Source organism: Anopheles cruzii, chromosome 3, assembly GCF_943734635.1.
Source record: "Anopheles cruzii chromosome 3, idAnoCruzAS_RS32_06, whole genome shotgun sequence".
Lineage (NCBI taxonomy): Eukaryota > Metazoa > Arthropoda > Insecta > Diptera > Culicidae > Anopheles > Anopheles cruzii.
The window spans coordinates 8262213-8284598 of record NC_069145.1 but is presented as its reverse complement, the minus strand read 5'-3'; the positions used below and the strand labels follow the sequence as shown (position 1 = coordinate 8284598).

Genomic DNA, 22386 nt, shown 5'->3' with positions numbered 1-22386 from the left:
TACCAGCTGAGGGCGGGGTGGGAGGAACGTGACGCTCGTCCGGTTGACCAACAACCGACGCGGGAACGAGAGCACACACGCGCGCGTACATTGACACCGAACGGCGGTCGAAACAGGGACACGCCATCGAACCCGCATCGAGAGCCACAAATTGAAACTATCGAAGCTGTCGAAGACAGAGGGCGAGTGCAGAGATGATCGGTCGATCGGAGGACGGCAAACAAATAAGTCCCTCTCCGACCTCCTCTCCCCCCTCCGGCCATCCTGTTGCCGATGGCGACCTAATTGTTCACGTGAGGTAACCTGCGGCAGAAGAGGGCTCGCGGTGGCTGGGTCCGTGTCCGGGTTCCCGGGGAGCGTATAGTAGTAATTGCTGTGGTCGCGCTGTGCGTGCTGAGAGTGAGACCGCCGAGGACAATGAGCGAAATGAACGGCGGAAAGAGGGTGGCACACGGCTCAGCCTGTCTACGAACCCAGACGCTGACCAGACAGCAGCACCACCACCACCACACAGCAGAAGGATCATCGGCGGGGGGTTAAAGTGTTGCCGCTGGGTGCCCGGGACCGCCGTCCCCTCTTGCAGACGTGCAGCTCGGTACGAACGTCCACTCAAAGAGAGCTAAAACAGACCTCTTTTCAACAACCTATCATCATCATCAACGGAAGACGATCCGGGGTCGTCCTCGCGGCGCGGGGCGCGGTGTGACCAGCGGCATGGGTCGGGAAGGGTGGTCGCGACGAGTCAACCTTTTTGATCGAAGGGATGGATTAGTGAAGGCGAAGCACTGCCTGCAATCAGAACTCAATCGAGAAGCGAACGGCAGCAAATGGAAAGAAGAAAGAAGAGAGCGGAGAAGAAAGAGAGAGAGAACAAAAAATACGGACACAAACACCACAGGCGGCGGCGGGACACGGTTCGGGGGCCGAAGGGCCCGTCTTCTGGGCCGGGAACCAAACCTGTTTCCTTGATTGAAAGCCAACGGCTACTGAACTGCGCTCCGAAGGGGGTTTTGGGTTTTCCGTTTTGGTCCGCGCGGATACCTTGGACCCGCCTGCAGGTGCAGGCAGGCAGGCGGGTGGGTGGGGGCTGGTGGTTGCTGTACCTTCTCCGGTTCTGACCGGCTGTCCGGTGAGCCGATTGTAATGATGCAGTTCTGCATAAAGACCCGAACGAGCGAAGGGTCCCCGAGGATCGACGGCTCCGGGGCCGGGAGCAGCGAAATTCGATGACAAAATGGATCCGGGCTACTGTGCGCGGACGCGGACCGTCGGGTCCGAGGGTGACATATTGGTTTATCTCGGTGGTCGCAGGACTCGCAGGTGACGTGTGGGATGACAAAATAGGGGTGCGAGTGAAGATCGCACCACAGTCGCCGATAGAGATTGAGGGACATTGAAGACAGTCAACATTACAGGTAGCTGGGAACAGAAAGGGGAATCGTGTGCAGTTCACGATACTGCCAATACAGCCAGCAGCTAATCTCATTCTCACCACTGCTCACTGTTTAACTTCCTGTCACGGGCTTCTTCCAGGTCAAAGCTTTTAACTAAACAGTCTAAAAAAGGTTCCAACGAGCTGACAGATGAAGAATTAGTTTCAACAAGTGGCAGTTACGGTTTAGTTTCTAATGACGAGTTGAGATTCGATGATTTCACCACACATCTTCAAGTCCGATCGAAAAGAACGAATGCGCCCCAGTGCATGTGCATTCGACGTTCTCTTTGATTGACCCCAAATCCAAGGGGCCGAACCATGCTGGTAGTTAATCGGATCAGGGATTAGCCGAGGTGTGCCGGAGCCTTCGCCGTGTTGCTTTCCCACCAACTACTACTGTATGGATGGATGTGAATCTTTCTTTTTATGGAGTTTTGACAAAAGGGAGCAATATGCGTGTGAGGCGTTCAAGGACCACTTCAACCGCAGCTACGATCAATGGATATATGGGAATAAAATAAATTTTATTGTAGCCCAAAGTGTAAACGGAGCATAAAGACCAGTACAAATAGGTCAATGAACTGAGCGGCCAAAGTGAATGATCGATTTAATCCACACTTAGAGAGATTAATGCCAAAGCAGCTAACGAAGGTACGGAAAATGGCACTAGAAAGAAACTTGAGAAAACATTTACTACTGTTTCATGAAGAGGAAGTAATTTTAAACAACTTTGAATATTTGAACCTTACCACACAATGCTATCGTTGTTTTCGGATTGATACATCTACAACCCTCAACGTCTCTTACGAGTTAGTTTATTTTGTTAACATACTTTTCCTCTGTTTGATTACATGACCAACCTCCGTGGTGCGTGTGGTTCGCGTTGGTCAACATCAGCAGTTGCAGTAACTACAAACCGTGCGAACTTCCGAATGAATGCGAAGGCTTCACATTCGCAAAGATGTCTTATCTTGCAAAACATACACTTCCGATTGCACTTGGATTATGGAACACCGTCGAACAGCCCACTTTCGAGTGGCGATAACGCGGTGACGGTGGCTCGACACACCAGAAACATCCAGTGCCGCCGTATAAAGTAGTATAAAACTGATAAAAATATTCTATTTCTATCCAATTCTGAGTCTGAAGTTCTTGGCAATGGTTTTGCGTTGTTCGTTCAGGACTGCTGCTCGTTTTATGGCCGTCGTTTTTTCTCCTTATTTTAACGTTTGATTCATAGCCGCCGCCTAATCGCCCCCTTGACGCTTGTCTTGTCGAATTAATCGCTTTCGGTCAACTTCACCACCGGCCGTTTGATTCCATTACTAATGACTGATGTGTGTATCGCTCCGAATGGCTTAGGCCGTAACTTTGCGATCTATTTGATTGTTGATTTTCTATCGCACCACTCCTGCCAACGCAGGCAACGTCGCCGGTGCGGATACGGACTTCCAAAGGACTTCCTTTGGAACGGAGGGCAGTTCAAATGGACCGAACAGAAAAAAGGACGAACCGATGGCAGTTCGATTTAATTACTGTGCCTCCGGGCGGACTTTAATTGCTCCGAAAGTCAATCATCGTCAGGGTCGGACTCCGGCAGGACTACTTAAAACGGTACAGCATTCCAATTAAATTCTTCATCACCCAGCTCCTGACCTCCTGGTCTTCGTTGACTGCAACTGAAAGTGTGGACATTCCTCCACAGAAGCCCTGCTTATGGGACACAGATCTCGATCTCCGTCCATTACGCTTGGCTTCGGCTCTGGTGATTCCGAACGAAACAGACACAACCTTTCGCTGGGCCTTTGGCTGGCAACAAAAAGGACATCGGACGGACTGGTCGAAGGATGGGACGGGAGTGGTCGGGCTCACTGATTCGTGACGGACCGGGACCGAAGACTTCCGGTCGGTTGCGCAACGATGCACTTAATGTTGTTGCACCATCTCGGGCGGCAGCGGCTCGTCGGTGTCGGTGGAGCTGGGACGGAATGGTTCCGGCATGCCTGCCAGGACACCCGGAATGGCGGCTGATGCGGCCGAGGGCAGGACGGAGCCACAGCACTCTGGCCCGGCTAGCAGCTGGGTTCGGGCGGGTGTTGACGAAGGTGTTGCAGGACCGGGGCCGGTGCTGGGCCCACGGCTGGAGGGGCGGATGATGGCGATGGGCTCTGGAGAGGGCAGCTCTCCGATGGCCTTTAATTATCTTATGATCGGCGCCGACCGGTCGTTGGTCTTGGTCGTGCGCAGTTTCACCGTCGCAAACTGGGACGCCCTGGGTGACGCCGGAATCAAAAGGACATCCGAAGCAGCATCCGGGGCAGCATTGGTAAAAGTTAATGGGTTTAAAGTGAGTACAAAGGCGACAGTTGGCCGGAAATGGATTGTAAAATGCTGGTTTGTCATTAAATCACTGCCCACAGTTCATCTGCATTTCGTTCAATCTGCTGACCGATAATTGACAGCTCGCCAGGGGAATAAATTATTCACAAAATGAAGCAATCAATTAACGTCAAATCAGAAAACTCAACCAACGTCCCACTTTACAAATCAGTTCAATTTGAGCCTGTGCAAACAAACGCTGTTCACTGTTTGTTCCCCGTTTGATTGTAACACAAACAGAATTCCGGAGGAAAGTGTTTTATCGCTGAAAACTGTAGCAATTACGGTCACATACATTTTGCGGAAAAGGATCAGCTCGGATTGGACCGCCCCGAGCTAACGACGGCAGGGAACCGAGAGTCAATATTGGCACACTTTTATCTAAGCTCGTGCAGCTCCCGGAAATGGCCGCTGGCCCACGGGGGCACAAACACGCTGTGCGTTGTTTGCTTTTTGCACAGTTTCGTGTGTTGTTTTCGTGTGTCACCGTGCCCTTTGAAGGATGTGCTTCGCTTCGGGCGTAGATACAGAGCGACGGAATGCGATAAGCGCCGGAAAGGCTCCGTCTGTCAGGATGGCCTGTCTGTGTTTGCGCTACCACCGTGCGGCCATTAAAAAGGCAACAAACCAACTAAAAAAAAACCAACGGCACGACACACTGTCGCGACCAACTGCCAGTCAGGTTCACGGGCTTCCGAAAGGATACGGCGGCAGCAGCAAGCGTAATAATGGCGCAGAACAGGGCACCGTTTTCCCGTTTGGCCGGGTTTTAAATGGCTGCAGCATCGACATCGAATAACATCGCACGACCGATGCGCGCCTAAAAGTATGCAACAGCAGTGCAGTGGTTTGAAACGCAAATTGGCAGTTAAGCTTTTCCGATCGGATGGAGACAATCGGCGGGTTTTCCGCTAACGTCTTTCGTTCTTTTACGAAACTAGGCTTTCGAAATTACATTCAACATCAGTGACCCGAAATAATCAGTGCAGTTTGTTTCATTTTAAGGGAAGAAATTAGGGAAACATAAAAAAACCACCTAAAAGGATACAACCTTATCATAGAACACGAAACCACTTGTCACTAGCATAACTTTATTGACGTTAAGAAATGGTACAATCATACAAACACACAACTCCTTCAAAAACCAACGCCGCGCACAATGCGCATCTGCCGGTGCCTTCTTTTGTCTGTATTAAATTAACACGAACAATTGTTACAACATGATGACTATGTGTAATACATGGGTTTTACCACTACGAACGTACAGTCTAAAGATTATCGATATTATTTTTTCTGGAATGATTGGCCGGACTGCCGTCGGATAACCTTACAGATTTTTGCACATCTCAAACGCATTTGTGCGGCGATTTGCAAATGAATCATCGTTGCAGCTGTACATAAAATGGTCGTTTCGATGGTGTCTTACAAATTTTGAAACTTGTATTACATGAGGTATTCTTAAGCCTATTCTCTCTTCATCCTCCCGTCATCGTCACTCTCTCCACGCATCGCGACTGCGAACAATTCGCACACTATTGGCACATTAACTTCTGTTTGCAGTATAAACTAATGCTATTGTTTAATGAAATGTAACTCATTTGTGTCTCATTGGACCTCGGTCTCCTCGCTCGACGTACACCTTGCTGCTTGCTTCCATCAAACCAATACTGACTACAAGAAACCGGAACCGGTTCGGTGGTTCTCCGGAAACTTGGCTCCACCGTTCGGCTCGCGGAAGTGTTACGGTGAAGTTAGAAGAAAGCGTGTAGACAAACGAAAAACACAATAGCGCATAACACTGCATAATGCATCCCGTAACCAGAAATAAAATTTGATAATAAGAAAACGAAACAAATAGCGGTTATATAACCGAGTAACAGGGTAATCCGTAACGTCTAACGGGGAATGTGTACGGAATGTTCTTCGATTCGGACCGATCACGGAACAAAACTACATCATTCATTCAAAACGAAACAATTAAATAAACGCTAGAAGCTATCCTACAGCAATTTGCGGTATTTTGGGAATCGGTTGCTCAATCGTGGTAATCATTTCCGCGGCTTTTGCGATCAGCCGTTGCCGCTCGCGCTGTGAGGCTGCGGCCAAAACTGTGCATTTGGGTTGGTTGATGCTCTGTTGGGATGGGAGAACACGAGCGTGCGTTAATCCTACGGGGTCATTTGGGTTTTGGTGAACGTTTTGGTCCACAACACTGCGTTGTTGTGAGGAGCGCAAAGTGCGCCGCTACTGCGTCTAGGGGTGAGGTTATGTCCGGTGAAGGTGTTAGCACTTTGTGATTATGGAGTGTTCCCGTGTGCGGCTGAAAGCAATCTTTACGCCGGCGATAAAGATTGATTAACCCGTTCGCGGGGCCGCGTCCCCTACAGCTTCTGATTGTGCACGGAGCTGTCCGTGCCCCAGAGGTCGTACCACGGCCCGTACGCCTTCCCGTCCGAGGCGATCGATTTGGTGGACTTGCGCTTTTGCTGGTGCTGCTGTTGGTGCTGATGCTGCTGGTGCTGGTGCTGCTGGTGTTGCTGCTGCTGCTGGTGATGTTGCTGTCCGTTGTTCTGCACCTTGGCACTGATGCGCGACTCCTGCTCTGACTCCCCCAGCCCGGACTGTCCACCGTTGGCTCCGTTCAGCTTCGAGGCCTTCGATCGCCGATCACGAGTCATCATCTGTTGGCGCGGTTCATCCTCCATCAGCTCATCATCCAGCGTCATCGTGGCCATCATCGTGTCGTCATCGTCATCATCATCACCACCGTGCCTTCCCATTCGTCCACCCTCGTTACCTCCGGACGCCGCCCCACGGAACGTGGAAAAGCTCATCTTATCATCCGCACCCGTCGCTCCCTTTTTATCGCCCGTCACCCGACGCATCATACCACCGTCAGTGGCACCACCATGCGGCTTCCGGTCCCCACGGCTCTTACCACCTTCGCCACCACCACCGCCACGACGCATCATCATCATCTCGCCACCGGTCGCCACCAGATGATCGTCCACGACGATACAATCGTACGGATCCGAGCTGGACGAGTTGCGCTCCGTATCGGTACCGCTCGAGTAGTACTGCTTCAGGATCTCCTTCCGGCGCACCGTCTTCATCAGCATCATATCGTCCATCATGCCGTCGTCGTCGTAGAAGCTCGTATCCTGCATCATGATCGAGTCGCTCGGGATGATCGAGAAGTCGTCGAACGTTTGGTCCTGGTAGTACTTGTTCAGCGCATCGTTGTTGCGATTCTTCGCGCTCGTCTCACGCTCCGCCGTGCGGTACTTGTCCTTGGTGCCCTTACCACTCACCGCCATCATCGCCGAGTCACCGTAGATCGCCTGCTCGTCCTGTCGCTGGTGGCTCTGCTGCTGGTGGTGGTGCTGATGGTGCATGTGATCCCGATCGCCGGCGTAACTGTGACGATTGTGGTTGCTGTTGTTGTTCGTATCGTTACCCTTTCCGCCCGCCTTCGACGGCTTCCGCGAGTCTGGTTCACCCGCCCGGCTCGACTTTTTCTGCTGGTGGAACTCCTGATCGATCTTCGAGATGCGCTTGTCGATGTCGGACTTGGTGATCGGGAACTTTTCCTGCTCCGGCATCATCGCAATGCTGTGCGGTCGTTCGCGCATCATCGGCGCACCCTGCTCCCGATCGCGCTCCCGTGACTCACGGTTGTTGCCGGAGCGTACCAGCGTGTTGCTGTTGCTGCCACCGTCCATCAACCCCGGGTTCGGCGGGTTTCCACGATCCTTACGACGTTGCGTCTGTTGCTGCTGTTGCTGTTGCTGCTGTTCCTCCTCCACTTTGGCGGCGACCATTTCCTTTTGCTTCTGCTTTTCGAGCTGTTCCTTTTTGCGCATGTTGCGCTTCAGCGTGGCCTCCTTCTTTTCCATCTCGCGTTTCTCGCGCCCCGTCGGTATGATGTCGTTGTGCTTCCACATGGCCATCCCCTCGAGGATGTGGTCCTCGGATTTAGAGAACTTCCAGAACGACTTGGTGCGCTTGATCTTTTGCGAGTCGCTCTGGTTGGCCTGGGCACCGTTGCTGCCGTCCGAGAGCCGGGTCCGCGAACGGTACCCGTACTCCAGCGTTCCGGACTGGCTCGGCTCGGCAATGTTCCCGTAGCTGTTGGCCTGGCGCATCATCATCTGACTGTGCTGGCGGGGCCGAGGCGGTACGATCGTGCCATACAGGTCGTCCTCGTCGTACCGGGACGACGGACCACCGTTCGAGCGGCCCATCGGGTGATCGTTCAGCAGGTTCTTCTCCGAGCGGGCCGATCTGTTACGATGAGTTGATTTTAGGGGTGATGTAATGGTTTCGAACAGGAACTAAGTTCTATACCAACTAATGTCCGGTGAGCCATTTTGCTTTAATACAATTTTAGTGCACTGCCACCATCCGCAGCCCGAGGGGTGTTTTCAGCAAGATCCTCTACACCAGAAAGTGTGGAGTTAGCACACCAACTCCAGTGTGAGTGATCACTTCCAGTCACACTTTTCATTAGTACAAAATTGACAGTATAACCATTCGAGGAAACTAACATTGGAAGGATTCACCACTATCACCCAGACCGTATTAGCCGTTAGTTTTTAAAATTAGCGCGTTAGTTCAAACCATTCGCTTTTAGTGCAACCATCCCATCGAAAGCCAGTTCCATCGAGTTAGTGAGCGTGAACGAAATGCAGATTACTTGCTCCTTGACCACCCATCCAGTATCCTAGCGGTAAGGCGGTGCAGACATACCTGATCGGCACTCGGTTGACCGGTTCCTCGTCGGAGTACAGATCGGCTTCGGGTTGCGGCTGTGGTTCGTTCGAGAACCCACTGTCGTTGCTACTGTGTAGCGAGGCACTGGCCATTCCGTTGCGGGATGCTTTCGGTTTTTGATTGCTGCTCGATTGCGGCTGCTTGACGAGAGGAAGAAGATCGGATCGGATCAGTTTGGAGTCGACGTCTGAAGCTAAAGAGCGGATCATCTTACTGGTTTGCTGAAGTTCATCGTGGCCGAGCCGGATTTACGCTTGTCCGCCATCGGTGGTGCTCCGGCCGAAGAGAAGCTGTTCGACTGCGGAATCCCTCCTCCCGACACACCACTGGGTCCCGCTGGTCCATCGTGGCGCTGCTTGGTTCCATTGTAGCTGTTCGGTACCACGGGCGTCGGCACGGGAGCCGGCAACTGGGGCGGCGGCCCCGGTTTCGGTGGCTTCTCGCCGCGTGACAGTCGCCGGAATTGCTTCGACTGCCGGTACTGGATCGTGTCCCCGAACATGCGCGTCGGTGATCCGTCCTCTCCGCCGCCGCCGCCACCGTGGTACGAGGTGCTCATCTTCGACAGGCTGTCATCGACCAGCGTGCTCTCGAGCGAAGTGTCCGGTGTGATCTCGATATCGGCATCGCTCGGCGGAGCCTTTACCCATTCGCTGATGCTAAAATGACACAGAATTTGAAATATTTCACACCACCACTCGAGCACCGACTCAGCGACTCACCTTTCCTTGTCGTCCCGCTCGGTTTCGGCGTATGCAATCGGGAACCAGCCAAACTTCTGTGTCCTCAGGTTCTCACCAAACTGCCAGCCCTTGGCCCGGTCACCGACCAGCGCGATACGGTCGCCCTCCAGGAAGCTGAGCTGATTCTCGCCCGACGACAGGTACGCGTACAGGGCCTTCACCGTCGGTCGCTCCCAGTGTGAAATGTCCGGTTTGCCGCTGCCCCCACTGGCCATCAACATCATCGCAGTGTGGTTGTGATGGTGGCCTGCGCCACCACCCCCCGCCATCATCATGCCATTCCCGGCCATCGGGCCGTGGTTGTTGTTCAGATTAAACTCCGACTTGGCGCGCGGCATCTGCAGGGTACTGTTGGCCACGTCCGCCAGCGAGCGCATATCGAGGCAGGACGCGTCGATCGAGCGTGTTTTGCGGAGCTGCGAAGCGATCGACTCCCGGTCCTCGTCGTCGTCCTCGTCCTCGACGTCCCGCAGTGCCTGCTTGGCGCTGAACATGTTCTCGACGTTCGGGGGCAAAAATTCACGCGTTGCGGCCACATCGTTCCAGTGTTCCAGCGACTTCTCGATGATCACGTGCCCGGAGTGGTGGTACGCCATCCAGTGCTTGGCCAGCGAGCACTGGCGCTCGAGCACGAACCCGTATCGGCGCCGCTCCTGCGTCATCGCGTTCTTGAGGCTGTGCTCGCAGAACTGGTCCAGCTTGTGTTTCTCCTCCTCGAACGCCTGGATGCTCTTGATCTCCTTCTCCGCCTCCTTGGGCGTGTTCTTCGAGTTCTTCTTCCGGTACTTCTTCATCGTGCCGGCCGCCTTGCTGTAGCTGTCCGAGCGCATCTTGTGCTGCTGGAGAAACTTCTTCTGCTCGAACTGCACCACCTTGGTGTCCTTTTCCAGGTTCGTCTCGAGCGGCACCAGCAGATCCACGTAGAAGGCTTTCAGCTGCAATGGAGCGAGATCGGTTAAAGAAATCGAACAGACCGAAAACTGAATGCTGTCCGCCGACGGCGCAATCAACCTACGATGTTCATGTGCTGGTCCTGGATCTCTTTGTACACGCCGACGATGTTCATCAAGGCGGAACCTGCCCAAGACAGAGAGAGAGAGAGAGAAAGGTGTGTGAAAGGCGTGTTGCACTGGTGCCAAGGAGTGTGTTCTACTCTATACGCGAAGGTTCCCCGCACGATGGAAGGTTAACAACAACTACTACGCTGCTGGCCACCGAGCGGATTAATTGTAGGGCCCTGGACGAGCAGCCACGAGGTGGAATGTTGATTTATGGAAATGAAAGTGGGAACGGCCCTCCGGAGGTGGTAATTTCTGTTCACCTATTTGTCACGCTGGCGCTCCTGGCGAGAGAGGTTCTTGTAAAGTTATCGTAGGTCGACAGCAGGTTGCATACCTCGGGCTGCTTCCGGGTTGATTGTAATTTAAACGGTCATTGGAATGGGACCAATGCAAATTTGAAAGTATTTGAAGCTAAGGAGTGGCCCCCAGCCGAAGCTGCTGGAAGTGATTAGTATTTCCAGTACTTTAACTTTTCCAATCTCAAATCCAATCATACAAGTGTCAGCAATAAGGACTATCATGATGTTAATTCAAACAGATTGTTGTGTGTTTAATGGGTAAATATTAAATAAACAGCTCGTAGTGTTTGAAGTAATTACTCGAACGAACCACTTCAACAAAACTACGATAGAGCCAGTCTGAAACCCTGAACAGACCAAACTATGTCCACCATTTCTGTTCGACGCTGTTCCGACCATTGCGGAAAAAAATATTTGTTTTCAGAACAATTAATTTCCATCGCACTCCCTTCTCAGCACCTAACGATCCGCTGCTTGACCCCGGTGGCGGCGGCGGCCACGTCAGCAGATCAATTTATTTCAATTTATCGTACCACGACAAGACCTGGTTGGTGGTTCTTATTTATTCTTTTTTCGGCCCTTTATCGAAACATCAATGACCGTGCCGCTGCAGGTGATATGAGTTCCGGTCAGCGTGAAGCATCATTTACTTTCGGTGTGACAAGCGCGCACTTGCGGGTAAAATAAATAAAATTAATGACCCCATACTGCACGCAAGCCCGTCACTGGAGGGCCGAGGGCTCACAAGCAGCCCGACATATCGGAAGGAATGTGTGTCCCTGGAAGCAAGGGAGCGGGACGAAAAACGCATCATTTCGTTGGGCCCTACATATGGGACTGAAAACAAGTGAATATCGAGCAATTTGCATCATCATTATCATTACCAGCGGCGAGGATTTATTCTGGTTCCCAATTTTTTGTTTTGTTTCAAGCCACTTCTTGCGCCGTATGCATTATTTTTTTTGTATACCACTTCCGACCAGGCCAGCCAGCTTTTGGCCGGTGCTTTTTCCTTCTTATTTTGCTGTCGGACGATAAAACTGGACCCCTTCTCCCGGGTGGGGTATGTTAAATAGCAATAAATGAAAAATTTAATTAAACTTCAAAGAGTCATCCAGCGGGACTCGGTGGCCAGTGGGACTTCATCGGCGGGCCCGTGTGCGCTGGCGTTGGTGGTTCATAAATCATTCGCGAAGAGCTATTCAATTTTAATTACTCAACTGCTTCAAAACTGCAAAAAAAAAATTATACGAAGGACCTTTTGCTGTCGAGCGAAACTGTGCACCCTTTTGGACGGAGGCGCCTCACCGGGCACCGGATTTCCATGCGACGGGATGACGCTGCGTTGTGAAATGATAATGTTTGGTCCGGGATTTATCGGTTTATGGCAAACAGGATTATGAGACGATTCATGCCGAATGGTGGTAGTCACATACATCACAAAATTCAGCCGGTGGATGATGAGGAAGTATAAAAAATTGAGTTCACCAGACGGTATTGTATCGAATGAAACGGAAACCGAACGAAATTTCGGTGCATTGTTGTAGAAATATTCAAACTTAAGCTTCGAATTCAAACGCTTTGATCCTATATTGTTCTGGTTTCGTTTTAAAACTGTACCGCTTAAGCTTTGCTTTGTACATTATCTTGTAAATGACACGCATTTTTACGTTAGTCCAATTGAATTTTAAATATGTTTTCCTTTTTTTGGCATGTCCGTACTTTCATGATATCTGATCCTTTTTATCTATACGGTTTTAGTTTACATGTAAACATACCAGTTCGATAAGGAAGCTCTTTTCCGCATGAGTCTACCATCCTATATTACTTTAGGCCAATCGATCAGTAATCCATAAGTAATCTCAACCAAAGAACATCGATTAAGATCCAGTTCAGTAACTCTACCGTGAGCACAGCGAACGGAAGAAGAACGTAACACGGCGAGAAAGAAGAAGGAATTAATTATGAATCAGTGTGCAACTCCCAAATGCAACTATGCTCCAGCATGCTCCAGTGAACCATATGATGCACATAGAGTCCCGAAACACACCCAAACGCAGTCCTCCGCTCAACTTGTTTATCGAATAATATTAAACCCCAAAAAAGCCCGTGGCATAAATATTATACAGCGTACAGCGGGAGAAAAAAACACGAAAATTGGCCCACAACTAAAACTGCCAGCGTTTCGGTCGTCTGTTTTTCTCGAGAAGAAACGTGCACTCCGCGCGCAAAAAAAAGGAACCCTTCGAACCATATCATAAACCGGGAAAAGGTTCACCGGCACGTCCGGGAAATGAATACCAAATTTCCACCGTTTTTCTCGCCGCGAGGCCGCACTCGGCAAACGCAAATAGGCAGTTTCTGAATTGGAAAGTGAACACAGGCTGATGGAGCGATAGAGAGAGAGAGAGAGAGAGAGCAGCACCGTCACAAAAAAGTGCATCCTTGTGCATTCGTTCGGCTTCGCGTGCGGCGATGCAGCGACCGGCACGTGGTTTGCATTTTTATGAAACCACCGGAAAGGGAAACATAGAGAAAAAATGAAATAAAATCGCGCGGTTTGCGCTTACGATCGCGATTTGCATTCGATGGTCACACACACACACACACCGGGCGCCGACCTTTATCGGGAGATCCGTTCCCCGGCTTGAAACTGGCCAGTTTTGTTGCTGCCGGGACGTGCCACAGAAGATTGTGCAAATTGTGTGCGAAGAAAAACACGGGCGATCCTGCGAAAAAAACAACGGAGGATGCATAAACTGCATCCGCGCTGTTGCAGTTCACTGAGTGCGCGCGCGATGCAATTTCCCATTTTATCCGTGAGCAACGAGAACAGCATTGCGGACGTCATCACTTTCGCTACCTGGTAAACTTCACAACCTCACGAAACCGTACGCGGTTTGTGGCTCGTGACGGGCACGTCCCGGTTGCCGGGGACCCGGGGCTGGGGCTAGTTAACGGGCTCACTTTCGCTCCCCGGTTATCGGTTGACAGTAATTGGACAGTGATTGGATTGTGCTGCTGCTGCTGCTGTTCGTCCGCATCTTGGCCACCCGAACGCAGGGCCGGCAAATGCGCCCGGAATGTCCTGCCCGGGGCGAGAAAAAGTCGGTCCACGGCCACGGACTTCCGGAAACCGACCTCACCGCGTGCTAATTGGTACCCGGGCAGGCAGCACTCTGTGTTCCTATCGATAAAGCTGATAGTGTATCGAATCCGCACGCTCCGGAAGCGATGAGGAAGAGCGCCTGCCATCCCAGGATATGGGGAGTAAATTATGACTTCGCCTTCACGCTAATGACAGGCTACAAATTACCATCTTCAAGATGCTGTGACACGCAATGTGATAAGATGCGAAAATAACACGCACCATCCCCGGAGAGGGTCGGTGAGATAATCGTTGCGTCTGCCGGTGGCTGGCTGCTCTGGGAGAAGCAAATTAATGAAATCATAAGTTGTGTCATTAACAGGCCCTACGCTGCTGCTGCTGCTGCTGACAGCGGTATGTTTGTAGCAGGATAGTAACAAATGAATCGGGCCCTGCGCTAATGAAGCTCGCGGCTCTGGTGTGCCTTCAAACCCGAACACACCCCGTATATCCTACGGTAATTATATTAATTCACTTCTTAATTAAAACACGCAGTGCAAACTCGGAACGCCAACCGGGCGGACTGCGAGTCCTTTTACGACCACAGGGCACAATTTAGTTGCACTCACGCAGATTAATATGTGTGCAAGCAGAAGAGGGCCAGATAAAACATGCATCTTAATATATTTTCTTTTTCCAAGAGCATAATATTGAATATTGATGTGAGCTTCGCTTCACTTGCAGCATCGGATGAATACATTTTAGGAAGTTGAAAATACTGAAAGTGCCTTCCAATCTGCATCCAGCATGCACGGTGCATGTTGCACTCGTAGAGTGCAAGTGCTGAGATTTAATCTGCAATTTTCACCTACCGGTGCCAGCCCGACCGGAACTTCACCCAGGACGGGATCGAACGGGAGCAAGAAAATAATTTTCACTCCATTTTTCTTCGACACAGGCATCGGTATCGGTAGCCAAATCGCAAGATAACGGAAGCTGTGCGGAAACGTCGGAAAGCTGGAAAGCTGTGGCTCCTTCGGGAGACCTCCGAGTCCTCGTGTGAGAGTTTTCATTGGATTTTCCATTTGATCAGCCGGCAGAATCGAAAGGTAGATTCAATTTCCGATTGCACCGGGCATGATAAAAGGGCATCGGAGTAGCTCTTCCACTTGAAATAACTGAGCCCCCGGTCCCGGGGAAGGTCCTTTCGGTTTTATTTTATTTATTTTTGGTTATTTCAATTATATGCAGGCCATCAAGCAGAGCGCAGAGCGGTGGGGCCATAGTTCTTCTGGGCATTATACGGTCTGCTGGTTGGCGATCGCAGTGGGCCGTACTTGAAAAATCTCTGCCACTGATAAGGCGTGATTTATGGTCTCTGAATGTTATCGGTTTGGGGAAAAGGAAAAACTTGCAACGTTTCGGCTCGACCGACAGACAGACTGTCGTTGAGCTGGCTTGGAACCGTTCCACGATGGCTGGCTTTCGTTTAAGCTCATTTACTGATGAACTCAATTTTCCCGGCCCGGGCTTTTCAATCAGAAGCGCCATTGAATCGGCGGCACACCACCAGCAAGATGGATGAAATTGCCCGGTCTCGGAGGACCCCGTGATTCGCTGAGTGCTGGTGCTTATTTTCATTCGATTAATTTGCAGCATAATTCTGTTTGGCTGCGTTTGCGACGAAACCAAGTGCACGTCAACGTGTCGGAAAAGAAGTCACGAAGCCCGTGTCTTCACTGACTGGCTGGCTGGCTGGCTGGCTGAATGCAATCAATTACGGTACGCAGCACTCCTACCGCCAGCCAGCGGGCCAGCCACTTTTTTATGATCCAACAAATATCGGCAGTCATCCGGCGTATTTTTGTCGTCGAATAGCGCCGACACTCATCGTCAGCGGCCACATTTTGTAGAGTTGTTCGCTTCATTTGAGTCCCGTCCCTTCAGGAGGTCTCGTTGTCGTTGTAGTGCTTTTCGATGTCACGCCACGCAAGGACGCCCTCAGCATGATCGGCCTGCGTCGGGAATGCACCCTAGCGGGGGGCAGATTGGTGAGCAAGAAGTCCACCGGACTGGTTTAAGGCCAGCCTCGCGGCTAGCAAAACCCTGCCAGCAGCGCTTTATGCCTAAGTTAGGCTTCCGTCGGTGGTGGCGGTGGCGGTTTGAGAGCATTCGTGGTCCCCATGACCCGATATTCAAACGCCACGAGCCGGCCACGAGGGTCCGGAAATGCTTTCGACGTTTGCTCGTGCTCTGTATCCGCTTTAGTTGAGTTGGTCGCCGAAAGCGGCTGATGTTGCATCTTTCAAGAGACTTGAAGTGTGCAACAGATGCTCATTAAGAGGCAAACACTTGACGTTGATCGAGTTGTAGCGGATGTAAACAAATTATTAGTTGCTTGGCGTGAAGGAAGGGCTTTAGGTCGAAGGCGCTGGAGATCAACGTTAGTGCAACATTATAAATTCCATAAAGTCTTTGGAAGTGTGGCAGTTCAAAAGTAAACTTAAAATATGTTAAGAACTGTACAATACAATAATGATTGAAGCTTGAGTCTCATATCGGAGCTTAAGAGCTGAACTTCGATATGCAAAGTTGGTGGGGTATAATTTTAACACAATAAAACATCTTCCCACTTACAGCACAAATTTTAATAATAAGCCTGTGTGAACATATTGTACCGTTCATGATGAAATTTTGCAATTGATTTAAAAAAATTACACGTAGAAGGCCATTTTGAGATAGAAATCAACCAGAAAAGTTTAAAATTGGAGCAGAAAACAGGTTCGGAAAAACACGTTGGAACGAAACGACCATTTAAATTTGCATTGCTAATTTCAGCAATAAAACATCCTTCTAAAGATAGAATGGTTTTAAATGCCAGTGTGAAAAGTTCAACATATTTCTCAGCTCCGTGTAGCCTGTAAAACGAGACTAACCATCTTTTAACCCATTTTCGCGGTGTTCGAAGTGCAGCAAAAACATCCCGAGAAAAGCAAAACCACGACCGTGGTCCTCCGGTGGTCCGGGCAAGGACACGATCGCGCGTGAAAACGGGCTCTCCATGGCTCCATCCGACATGTGCACAATGCCTTGAACGGTTGATATTTACTATTTCTTGAACTTGGCCGCGGCTCGAGGGTGTTTATCGAGGCGACTAGGCTCCTCGGTCGCACGAGAGTGTGTGTGTGGGATTTATTTTTTTCTCGATCGCCATCGTGGACCTACAATTACTCTGTCGAGCCCCGCTTCGGCGCCCGTAAACGATCGTTTACATTTCATCAACGCTTCGAGTGACGACGAATAAAACCCGATCACCCGATCGGTGGACCTCGCGCGAATGGCGCAATTTATCGAAGAATAAGACCGCTGGTAAAGTAAACATTAACTCGCCAGAGCGTTGCAGCTCGAGAGGTTTATGGTACGGCTTACCAATATCGATGGTTCCGCCCTGCTGCGCATTGACGGCAATCTTGGCCAGGGCTTCATTGAAGAGGTTCGACGCTGCGGACGCCCCGTGGAGGGCCTTCAGGTACGCCTTGCCGGCACCGATCAGCTGTCGGGCTCCGGGATTGAACTTGTCCAGAATGTTCTGCGAAAGGTACGGAAATTTACATTAATATAACAGTTTTTTTTTGTTTTATTTTGTGTGCTCAGCGTTATGGAAAATAAATGTGCCCAATTAGTCTTTAATGCGGGAAGAAACGATACTCGAATGGCGACTCGGAGCGTCGAGTGCTCATAAAACTACAATGTTTATGTAGCCATTGTGGCTTGCAAGCGATTTGCGCAAAAAACGGGCTTAAGCAATACCGCTTGCGACGGACTAGCAGGACATGGGCAGCCGGCACGTCTGCCGAGAGACTCAAGATGCCGGTGTTCTGAGCTCGTCTTCTGGATGTTGCACAACGCGGCGGTAATGAGCACGCGCGTGGTACAGACTACGCGCTGTAATGAGCATCTAAACATGCCGCTTCAACATCATCATCATCTCCTCACGGCGTACCGAGCAAGGGTTCGCTTTTGCGGCCGCTATCGCCCCGTCGGATCGGCCAAGAAGAAGGGGCCAAAGGCCAGCGCGCAATCGAAACGTGCACCCAACAAACGTCAGCCACAATTACCAACGACATTAAAATCGATACTAATGGGCGTCATCGCCGAAGGCCTCGAGCAGGTCAGCGGAAGGTTCAGTGGCAAGCGCCGCATGTGGCCCGTTCCAATATTTTACACTCCGGCATCTTGGAAGATGCTGTGTGCACGATGCTGCGAAAAGCGGATGATGAAATCAAAATCGTGACGATAAAACTCAAGCCACGCTCGGCTGAGATGTTTCCGGTTGCTGACGAAAGCTAATGTGCAAACCGTTTCAAGCCTCCGATGGTGTTTTTACATCATTCTTTTGAAATCCTATTAACCTTATTTGGTTTGCATTTTAAAAACATCCCCTTAACCGTTCGACGGTAACCGTTTAGTGTTCAATCAACATTGTTAAACACGCAGACACGACTTTTGCATCGCAAAACTTGCCGAACCTTTAAACCTGCGCTGAAAAGATCAATTTCTTTGCATAAATAACTCCCCGAAAAAGGTAGTCATGTTAACCGCCGGTATCAGTGTCTCGTCTCGACGGGCATCATCAAACAGCGACCAAGCGTCTCCCGAGACTCGGCGAGACTTTCGCCGTCACGGTTGTCCGCTTCTGGTATGCCAGTCGGTCGGTCAAATTATGGAAATTGTCATAATGCACGATTTCTCGATCAATCAAACGCCACGCCACCCAACCACGCGACACCGGGATCGCCGGGCGCTTCTTCATCGTCGTCAAAGCCTGACGTCGCCACTTTCTTGAATCTCCATGTCCTGATGCAAAGCAGCCCGACCAGGATGATGCTCGAGGAGGAAGTGCTTGAAGCCTCCAAAGGAAGGAACATTCAGGAGTGGCGACAAACAACTTCCGCTTTTCACCGTGGCCCATCGTTCCGGCAGATGGGTGGCCGATGCCGAAGCCGACGGTGAAGTTGAAATAAATTTTGCATTCACCACGCGACAACCGTGGACAGTGGAAAAACCTTGAAAGCATGTGGATGCAGTTGGTTTAGTTTTGCACAAAATGAAAAGTAGTTTAAAAAGTGTTGAAAAACGTTGCAAACGTCGGTAGTAAATTAAAGAAAAATATGAGAAAACAGTCAAAAGCCAATAAAAGATATGCAAAACGAATAACAGTTAGCTTTTAACACAAACTGTTGATGAAACATTCTTTGTCTAACGCGAAGCATTAATAGCAACGAAAAAGTCATTTAAAGAACCAATAAAGAGAACAAAACAATGATGATGATACCGAGAAAAGAACATACAAATAAACATACAAAACATAACCGATTAGCCATGAAAAAAATCCCAATAAAAGGAAGTATTGGATGACAAGATTAGATTGGGAACAAGTCGTAGAAGATTAGCTAAAAAGTTAAACAAAATACTGTTTAAAACCCACAAATCGAAGCACATTGTCTTATAGTCCTTTTCTTTCCACAGCAACGACGGCTTGCACCGGCGCTTGTTTGTGTCGCGAAAACGAAGCCGTAAACGAAGGCCGAGCGTCGAACCGGTATCGAAAACGGTGCTGCTCATGTTTACATTGTTCGATGATTTATTGATGTTATTCACATGCCATGCTGCAGCCGATGCTCGGATTAGATGGGCCACCAGACTATGGTGATCTCATGAATCGCGCACAGCCCAGGAACAGAAGCAATAAACTCGATTAGCCACACCCGACAGTACGGAGGAGCTCTGGAACTGACGGTTTTGTAGAACAGAGGAACATTGTAGAACACCGCCTCGAACAAATCTAATAAATGTAGACACTTTGCCATTTGCCCGCCAGGATGCTGACGGCTTCAACGGGACCAGACACTCGATTCACACTAAACTTTAAGGCAAGCGATATAAAATTGAGAGCAGCAAATCTATAGTTTGCAGAAAATTAAAGAACCTTCACATGTGAATACGAACCGATGGCATTCACAGTTCGTACCAAAGCTCTCTAGGTTCAAATGGATTGGCCTCCATATCGTCAAGAAACACGTCAACCAATTTCCATTAGCAGTCCCGGAATCAAACAACTTTTAATGAGATAACTTTTGTAATGTAATTTAAAAACGTGTCGAACCTTTCCGGCCACGTGAAATGGTTCGGGTTTGCATAAGTAAAAGAACGTTAGAGAAACGCACAACGCACGGAGATAAAAAATTGGGGAAAAAAGGAGCAAGCAATGGAAGTATGCAAAAAAATGGCGCCAGCCTTTCAACCTTGCAAACGATGCCACCGGAGATGATGCTCATGATGAGGATGGTGTAGAACAACTTTGCCGGTGCCGGAAAAGTTGGGAACACCGAAAGGGTGCCGGAGAAGCCACTTCTGTTTTCAAGGAATAAGAAAAAAAAGCATAACTCTCCGTTGGCCGTGCTGCGAACGAAAGGGAGGCCCACTTTCCGAAGCGTAATCCGATTGTGCCGCCCGCTGAATCGCCGAAGGCTGTTTGTCTCTCCGGCGAATGTGTTTGTTGTTTCTCCATTTGGCATGTTGTCTCTCCAAACACTGCAATGGCACGGGCCAGAACAGTGGGAACCCATCAAGAGAAAACCCATTGGAAAGCGACCCCAAAAAACTCCTTCGCCAACAAAGTGCGATAATAAAAAAGGACCACAGGGAGGAGATGCGTACGGTGTAGCTCCGAAATGCAAGCTGAAAGTAAAAACGACCGGAAGTGAAAACTTATCCGACCAAAAAGGCCGCGTATTGTTTGTTGCAAAAATATGCCTTTTGGGAGAACTGAGAAAAAGGGCCCAACCCGAAAGGCCTCGTAGCCTCCTGTTTTTGTATGGCTCACGACGCGGAGAAGCAACAGCAAAGCCATCAATGATGTCACGCTAGGCCTGATAAAGCTTATTTATCGAACACGCGATAAGACGATGATGGTTTCGGATGGCCACCGATGAGGCGGGCTCGTTTAAGAAGTGCTTCGATGGATTAAGTATTGCAATACAATTCGCAAAAGTGTTCGTCATTAAATTACGCCTTTAAATTAGCATAGTCCATAAAACAATCATATTAGTAAATTAATTACATTCTTTAAACAAAACGCTTATTCCCTTCAATACACTTTAATGCGGCAGCGATCCCAAACATCCGTGATGTGTTTTAAAATTACGGCCACCCCATTGAGTCTGCTGGCGGTCGGAAAATTACATTTGCACAACCCACCGCAAGTAATTTTTTATGCAAACACACACACAGACACTATTTAAATTCGATTCCAAAAATTGCCTCTGCGTCGTGTGGCGCAAATTCCCTAAGCAAATATCCCACCCGCTGGCGACGGATACTTTGCACGGGAAACTGACCGGAAACATAAAACCACTTTTCGCCCGATTACCATACATACATATGCTACCCGTATGCTAACATGGTCCGCGTGGGGAGCGAGTAATACAGTGTTTATATGCGAAAGAATTTCGTCCTTTTGCGGAGGGGCGAACGGACTGCACTCGCTCGTTGTTCGTTGTCGATCATCATGAGATCATGAGATTTAAAATTAACGCGTGGGACGGTCCAGCCGGTAGTTTGCCGCCTCTCGAGGGACCATTTTTTGCCATTGCATCACGGGAAAACGAAATTATTGGGCAAAGGATTAACAATCGTACTGATTGCGGGGAACCGTTCGGAAGTCGCAAAGAACTTTGTGCTGAATTTTTACTTTCCCGGAAAAAATTGGCCTAGTGCGTTCTGTATTTCTTCTGCATTAAAAATCTACACACATAACGCTTGTCCTTGGTTTGCGGTACAAAACCAATCTCTTGGCTATTTTTAAACACCTGCCCGTAACAAGGAGCTTAAAAGGCTACGACCCCGTGAGCGTTTTTGTAGAAAACGCAAACAATTCTAATAGCATTATGGTGTGGCAGGCGCGTGTTCCGGTGCTTCACTTTGGCCACAAAGTTCCAGGATGGGAAGAATATTTTCATTCAGTGGAGTTTCCTAGGAAAATCTATTATTATTATTCCGAACCGTAAGGAAGCCCTAGTCGTGGACGCACGCATAATGCACACGCGAGTCCAAGCCGTGCCAGGATTTGAGTCTAAGATGTTGTGCTGTAATCAGTGAAGCTATATAATTATGCAGAATATAGTTCACTACCATTCTTCAACACTGATGGACGGTGTACTGTGAGTAATGTTGTAATTGTAAACGATTTAAAAATTACCATTAAGTTTAACAGATAGCAGTAAAGAAAAGGAAAAAAAAACGAAGCGCTAACGAAATCATGCATCCTTACAAAGCCCTCACAATCCAGTTTCTGAGCAAAAAGCAATCTGAAACATGAGCTGATGGTTGATATCCGAACCGAGCGCTGCAAGAAGAGATTCATTTCAATGAAACTTAATTCTGGCTTAATTCCATCGCTCACGCAGACTAGCTTTGCACATCAACCCTCATTGCAAAGTATAGTTGAAAAAGTAATTCTTATTCTGCAAAGTCCTTCCTATCCGTTTATTTCGAAGCTCCGGCGGCCGGGCACTGTAAGTGAACACAATTCCACCGAAGCCCATCC

General features: G+C 49.5%; 1 protein-coding gene across 1 annotated transcript in view; it reads right to left on the bottom strand.

Moving 5' to 3' along the window:
* Window positions 1–4884: 4884 nt before the first annotated feature.
* The window catches only part of LOC128269757 (uncharacterized protein DDB_G0283357), a 49238-nt gene continuing 31736 nt past the window's right edge, over window positions 4885–22386 (bottom strand). The window contains exons 3-8 of the mRNA XM_053007160.1: window positions 17208–17367; window positions 10346–10407; window positions 9310–10265; window positions 8802–9246; window positions 8564–8724; window positions 4885–8098 (exon numbers count right to left, since the gene is read on the bottom strand). Coding sequence (XP_052863120.1) covers window positions 6196–8098; window positions 8564–8724; window positions 8802–9246; window positions 9310–10265; window positions 10346–10407; window positions 17208–17367 — 3687 coding nt within the window. The 3' untranslated portion in view covers window positions 4885–6195. The remainder of the gene's footprint in view (window positions 8099–8563; window positions 8725–8801; window positions 9247–9309; window positions 10266–10345; window positions 10408–17207; window positions 17368–22386) is intronic.